General features: G+C 41.0%; 1 protein-coding gene across 2 annotated transcripts in view; it reads left to right on the top strand.

Annotated features, from left to right (window-relative positions):
• LOC137379690 (ankyrin repeat and SOCS box protein 15-like) overlaps positions 1-3,288 on the top strand; it is a 40,555-nt gene extending 37,267 nt beyond the window's left edge. For both annotated transcript variants that reach the window (XM_068050900.1, XM_068050901.1), the window contains exon 10: positions 1,580-3,288. In XM_068050900.1, coding sequence (XP_067907001.1) covers positions 1,580-1,755 — 176 coding nt within the window. In that variant the 3' untranslated portion in view covers positions 1,756-3,288. The remainder of the gene's footprint in view (positions 1-1,579) is intronic.
• The last annotated feature ends 4,372 nt before the right edge of the window (positions 3,289-7,660 follow it).

Consider the following 7,660-nt stretch of genomic DNA (forward strand, 5'->3'; position numbering starts at 1 on the left):
CCAAAATTCCCTAGATTCGGGGAAGGTTCCATTAGATTGGAAAGTAGCGAATGTAACTCCTTTTATTCAAAAAGGGAGGGAGACAGAAAGCAGGAAACTGCAGGCCAGTTAGCTTAATGTCTGCCTTAAGGAAAATGTTAGAAGCTATTATGAAAGATGTTATAGCAGGGCACTTCAAAAAATTCAAGGTAATCAGGCAGAGTCAATATGGTTTTGTGAAAGGGAAATCATGTTTAACCAATTTATTGGAGTTCTTTGAAGAAATAACATGTGCTGTGGATAAAGGGGAACCGGTAGATGTACTGTACTTAGATTTCCAGAAGGCATTTGATAAGGTACCCCATCAAAGGTTATTGCGGAAAATAAAAGCTCATGGTGTAGGGGGTAATATATTGGCATGGATAGAAGATTGACTAGCAAACAGGAAACAGAGTAGGCATAAATGGGTAATTTTCTGGTTGGCAAGATGTAACAAGTGGTGTGCCACAGGAATCAGTGCTAGGACCTCAACTTTTTACAATTTATATAAATGACTTGGATAAAGGGACCAAAGGTATGGTTGCTAAATTTGCTGATGATACAAAGGTAGGTAGGAAAGTAAGCTGTGAAGAGGACATAAGGAGGTTACAATGGGTTATGGATAGGTTAAGTGAGTGGTCAAAGATCTGGCAAATGGAGTATAATGTGGGAAAGTGGGAAATTGTCCACTTTGGCAGGAAGAATAAAAAAGAAGCATATTATCTAAATAGCGAGAGATTGCAGAGCTTGAGATGCAGAGGGATCTGGGTGTCGTAGTGCATGAATCGCAAAAGGTTGCTATGCAGGTTCAGCAAGTAATTAGGAAAACTAATAGAATGTTATTGCTTATTGCGAAGGGAATTAAATACAAAAGTAGAGAGGTTATGCTTCAGTTTTACAGGGCATTGGTGAGACCACATCTGGAGTACTGTGTACAGTATTGGTCTCCTTATATGGGAAGGATGTAAATGTGTTGGAAGCAGTTAAGGGAAAGTTTACTAGACTAATACCTGGAATGAGCGGATTGTCTTATGACAAAAGGTTGGACAGGCTAGGTTGGTATCCCCTGGAGTTGAAACATATAAGATCCTGAGGGGTCTTGACAGGGTGGATGTGGAAAGGATGTTTCCTCTTGTGGGAGAATCTAGAACTAGGGGTCACCCTTTAAAAATAAGGGTCGCCTATTTAAGACAGAGATGAGGAAAAATGTTTTCTCTCAGAGGGTCGTGAGACTTTGGAACTCTCTTCCTCAAAAGGCGGTGGAAGCAAAGTCTTTGAATACTTTTAAGTCAGAGGTAGATAGACTCTTGATAAGCAAGGGGATGAAAGGTTATCAGGGGTAGGTGGGAATGTGGAGTTGAGGTTATAATCAGATCAGCTATGCAAAGAACGTTGTTCTACTTTACAATGCAATGCTGCAAAATAGCTAGCTCAGATTCTGGTTGGTGTTTTTGAAGCCTCAGTGACACTTTTTCTCCATTAAGTATTCAAACTAATGGAGGTCTGGTTAAAGTCCACTCATTGGAAAAATAAATTGAAAATAACTTTGATTTTCTTGCAGAAAACCCTCGTCGTTTGAAGCACTTGTGCCGACTGAAAATACGTAAACACGTGGGGCAAAGACGACTGCAAAACCTTGCTTGTTTAGCATTGCTTCCTCTCCCTCCAGTACTGGTAGACTACATCTTGTTTAAGGAATATGACCTATATGGAAGAGGTCTTGACTCACAGTATTAGTAATATGAGCTGTAATCATTTGTGTGTTGATGTTGCTATTGTACAGTGCTGAGGTTCATATTCATTGGTAAATTTAGGAAAACATTTGTCATAAAACCAATGGTGTACCAACAGCAGTAATGTATGAATGATCATCTTGCCGAATAAAGTAGCACAGTGCATCAAATTGCACCTCCACAGCTTTAAGTGTTGGAGGACTTGTGGTTGAACTACTTTGCAATTACAGTATTTGGAAATCGCACAAGATTAAAAATACAGGGCTTTCCAAATGCAAAATTGACCACACCAAAAGCTTTTTTTAAATAGTAACTCATGCCTGTCCAACAGAAAATAAACTACACCAGATTTTTGCATCACTAAATGTTGACCAGATATCATGGCTTAAACTTGAAGTTGCATAAAAACATTACTCTATCGTACACAATCCCATTCAGTTGGCGAAAGGTTTTGGTACATGTTTTTTATTTTGTTACAATTTTTAAAAGTTAACTTTGTGTGCGACAACTCAAGTACAGAAATGGTATCTTCTAGAGTAACTGGCCCCTCCATTCCTATTCCACTTCCTGTTTTCTCCCTTTTTTTGCAGAAGGCAGTACAACTAGCACTGTAATGCGATTCTGTAGGTATCTGTTGCTGTTTGATACCTTGTCTAAGTGTGTGAGCTCTGCTAGGGACTATCAGCAGAGGATACAGAGGGCATCTTCACCAGATATCTACACAAAATAACTTTTTACGCCAGGATAATGTCAAAAGTCAAAGTGATGAGGGTCAGTTTGCATTCACATGAAACTGGCTAACGAGTGACATGGAGTGTGAAATGCAACCTGGGTCTGCAAGACGCCAATGTCACTCTATGCTGGTATAGATGTGGGAGTGATACCAACAGTGCTGACTGCACTTCAGGAGTACTTCATTGACTGCAAGGTGCTTTAGGATGTCCTGTGGTCATGAAAGGCACTATATAAATGTGTCTTTTTTAATCGTAGAAATAACAAGGCCTTAATATCAGTTTCTGATATTGATGAATTGGGTGTCAATAAATTTCCCAAGCTTGAAAGCATTTTCCTACTGGTTGATGTAGAAAAACAAGGTTGGACCCTTTTCTTGCCAAGAATAGCTGAGCCTCAACCAATGTTCAGATAAAAATTCAAGCTGGTAGAGAAGCCAAGTGCTCAACCAGTGCTGTCACTGGGATGCCATGTGGTAACTTTATCTTGTGGTTCATTTAGTTCCTTCATTCAACAGGTCCTCTAATAGCAGTATGGTCCCAACAAATCACTCTTCACTTTGCCATTTGTGTCATGCTGAGATACTAATAGTCTACAGGAACAATTAGTCTTTTTTTATATACTAGACATCCACACTGTTTGATGAAAATGTTTAGAAAGACAAGACTTGGCCTTTTAAACACTGCAGACATTTTTTTTCTTAAAAGTTATTTTAATTTATTCAAAGAATAGCATAAGTTACAATCTTGGTCCATAATTTTGTATAATTTTCTCATTATTACTGATTCTAGACAAGTAGTATATGTAGAAAATCTCTTGAAAATAAATCATTTATTTTGTGCTAAAAGACCTTTATTTTTTTATTTCTGAATTTTTGCAAGTCACTAATTGTTTTTCTAGATTGTTAGTTCTAACAGCAATTGAGCTGATGTGTTGATTTGCCTGTGTTACTGTGCCCATTTCCCTACGAAAACAGGAAATTTAAATCAATAACAAACTTGCTAGCTCCCTTTATGCCTGGATCAGGATTTCTACAGATTGGAAGTAAAAGCAGGTTACAAGTAAGCCCATTAAAAAATTCTCTAGCAAATCTATCTAAATATAACAGAAGATAATCAATTAAGTATTTTCCCTAAAAGTGCCTTGACTTTGAAAGAATGCTGTGCCTTTCAGGTGAAATTTGAGGGTGTATTGCTGACATTGAGCAGTAAAGAACAAATACTGTTTTTGGGGGCGGGGAAGTGCATTGTAGCGCATAATTTCTTGCACTCAGTGAATATCATTGTGCCACCATGCATGAACAATACAATCGCAGTCTCAAAGTGGGATCTGTGTTCGATATAATTGTTGTTTTAAGAAATATATCTTATTGTTCAGGTGTTTTCCTGACACTGCTAAGTTCACAATTTTGAAACCAGGGTTCTATGCGAATTAGCCTATCCTATTATACATTTGGCACAGTATCAGAATGAGTGAATTTCCTCTGGATTTCTCTCACTCCACTCCCGTAACTGATGGAAATTTGGCAGAAATGCCATTCTTCTGTGTATGAGCATATATGTTCATATATATACATATACACACACACTATATATATATATATATATATATATAGCTTCCTTTTGCATTTGGATAGTTCTGAAGGTATTCCAACTTTCTTCTGTGTTGGTTATGTCCCTGTTTAGTAGCACTGTCCAATCTACTTGTTCAACATATACCCCATCTTTGCAAATCTAGCCCTCTTTTAGTCTGGTACTAGCATTAAATTTTCAACAGCTTTGGTTGAATCCAATAATATTGTTCTCACTGTTACCCAAATGTTCGTTTATTTATTTAGAGATACAGCACTGAAACAGGCCCTTCGGCCCACCAAGTCTGTGCTGACCATCAACCACCCATTTATACTAATCCTACATTAATCCCATATTCCCTACCATATCCCCACCTTCCGTCAATTCCCCTACCATCTATTAGGGGCAATTTATAATGGCCAATTTACCTATCAACCTGCAAGTCTTTGGCTGTGGGAGGAAACTGGAGTACCCGGCGAAAACCCACACGGTCACAGGGAGAACTTGCAAACTCCGCACAGGCAGTCCCCAGAATCGAACCCGGGTCGCTGGAGCTGTGAGGCTGCGGTGCTAACCACTGTGCCGCCCACATGAAGAGCCAACACTGCATCAGTATCACTATCACACGTTAAATCTTTCCTCACTAACATGTTTTAGGAAACAATCATTTATTACATCTTCAAATCTTTCAATTGTCCTGTCATGATAGAAATTACTTACATTTTGAATGCCCTTAATGCTTGTTCCACTTACCTTGCTTGGTGGATTATTTAAAACATATTATTTTCTGACTATGGAAACTGCTAAGGCTGTTCCAAAGTTGTTTCTATATTTTCATACCTTCCCTGTGAGGTGAAGAAGTAAGCACAGTGTCATGCAATAGACAGCAATAAAATATTTCAAATCTATTATACAGATTGGCTTTAATTTTTTCTGTTGCAACTCTGTTACTGACAGCAGTGTTACAAGGTCCTGCAAGTCCATGTTTAAAATGACAGGATATGCTTGTTTTGCCTTTACAGCTCTTGTTGACAGGTGAGGAACACCGGGACTCATTGTAACTGCCCAGGACATTGGCACACACTCACGACAATAACACATGTCTTTTCCTTCTCTGATTTAATCTCTACTGGGTTTTGTTCTGGTAGTGGGAGGAGGGGAAGTTGAGAAACAAACCTGAGTTTGAGAAGTGAGTCATTCAAGAGATTATTTCTAGCATACAGTATGATCCAATGACTTTCAAAAAAGATAACAGGATGAATATAACATGATGTTTCACTACATAGGTTTTTTTTATGAGACTATTGGCGAAAAATTTCCAAGGATGAAAATCATCTTAACATAGAAGGATTACAAATGGATATATATGTTACGTTTTGCAAGATTTACAATGCATTCGCATTACAACTGAAGTGTCTGTTAAAAGTGGTTTTGTTTCGCAGTGATGCTGCAGATAAGTGTAAATGCAGCCTGAATCCGGAATCAGGATCCAGTCTGACACCAGAGCGAAATGGAGTGAGATCCAGAATCAGTTTGAATCTTTCCACATGATTTCCACCCCAGGAATTTAGCTCAAACCGCCCCGCACCAATACTCAACCTGTTGTGTAAATGTACCCCTAAGCTTTGGAACATAGCACAAATAAGATTCTCTGAATATGAAGAGATACTAAAAATAATCTTAGTAGCCTTTTTATGCAATGTACCTGTTTATTAATAGAGTTGCCAAGGGATGTAAGAAGATGAAATGAAAACAGAAAATGCTGGAAATACTCAGCAGGTCAGGCAGCATCTGTGGAGAGAAAAGTGGAGTTAATGTTTCAAATCAATGACTTTTTGTCAGAAAGCTCTGTTTTCTCCCTCCAGAGATGTTGCTGGACCTGCTAAGTACACCCAGCATTTTCTGTTTTCATTTCAGATTTCTAGCAACTGCAGTATTTTGCTTGTGTATTCTTGTTTAATTCACTGTCATTTATGTTTCAAGAATGCCCACCTTGAAGAAGTTTTTCCCTTCATCCCCTTACACCCCCTCAATGAATTTCAAGCTCTCCTTCTGTCGCCTTTGCCTTCATATCCTCTTGTTTGGTCAGAAGTCTTGCCTCCACACTGCGGACCCTTTCTCCCATCTTCAGAATTCTCATTTAACTGGACTCCTCCCTCTGGCCTCTTACCTTTTCTAGATATTTTTCTTGAGAACTACCAGTGTGACACCTCAACTTTTCAGCTCCCATCAATCACTCCAACCTGACTCCCTCTGAACTTGTAGCACTGTGTTCTCTAAGGTCCAAACATAACTTTGCCATTAAACCTGTTGAGAAGGGTGGCACTGTTGTTATTTGACAAACCAACCTTTACCCGGCAGCAGCTGAACACAAACTCTCTGACACTTCCTCCTACCTCCCCTGGACTATGATCCCACCACCAAACATCAAGCCATCATTTCCAAGACTGTCACTGACCTCATTTCCTCTGGAGATCTTCCCTGCACGGCCCCAAAAAACACCAGTTCTAACCACCTGAAACAATGGCTGGAATTTTCTTGGGCGGCCTGAAGTCCCGGCAGGTGGGGGGGGCTAAAGTTTTGCATTCTGTTGGAGGCAGCCAATTAACTGCTGGCAGATGAAGGAGCTGTCCACTGAGGCAGACCGGGCAGCGAGAAGTCACGCTGCAAGCAGTACTGGCACCATATTCAAAGGGCAGCCAGCAGTATGTGAAATGGCAGCATCTCTGGGGAAAGCGGAGAGGGAGGCCTGGAAACAGGCATGTACAGTGATGTCAGAAGGATGATCCAGGGTGGCTCCACAGTTTACTGATGCCTCCCTGCAGGTGCTCCTCCAGGCTGCTGGGCGAGGATAGAGATCCTGTTCCACCGGGATGGGAGCAGGAGACCAGCCTAGCAGAGGAAGCAAGCCTGGATGAAGATTGCAGAGGAGGTCAACAACCATGGGATTGTCCCTTGCACATGGTTACAGTGCCGTAAGAGGGTCAATGACTCCATGCATTCTGGCAAGGTGAGTGCAGCACACAATGTTAACCTTACAGTCTTCTATGTGACAAAGGATGAATGTGAAATTTGTAGAAAGGACATGCCCACCCAGTCACAGGCAATGCCTAGGCAGCAGCATTGGCTGGCAGAGGCATGTCAGCCTCTCTGTGGAAGGCCTCGGTCAGTCATAGTTGACTCGTGCACTTCCACAACTGAGTGGCTGCATGCAGGAGGCATCCCTGTGGAGCCATGATGGACAGTCAGGCTGCCAGCATAGGAGCTGTGTGCGTCTTTGATGGGTGACGAGCAACGGATATTTCGGTGCTTGCAGGAGAAGAGAGTGCACAACGTGAGGGAGAAAGCCAAAATGTGTGGCAGTGTCCCATAAATCACTATCCTGACACCGATGAAGGAAGAGATAGTGGAGCTGGGAGGGATGGAGGCGGGCATGTCCATAGCTGATGATGAGATGGGAGTGGAGCCCCGAGAGAGTGAGTGACCTAATGGATGGATACAAGAGAGCCTTTGGTGAGCATGAAACATAGTGCTCATGTGTCCCTACTAATCACATAAAGCTCCAGACAAGGAGTAGTCTGAAAGATGTTATGGACTGTGCATTCC

The sequence above is a fragment of the Heterodontus francisci genome, chromosome 18 (assembly GCF_036365525.1).
Source record: "Heterodontus francisci isolate sHetFra1 chromosome 18, sHetFra1.hap1, whole genome shotgun sequence".
Taxonomy (NCBI): domain Eukaryota; kingdom Metazoa; phylum Chordata; class Chondrichthyes; order Heterodontiformes; family Heterodontidae; genus Heterodontus; species Heterodontus francisci.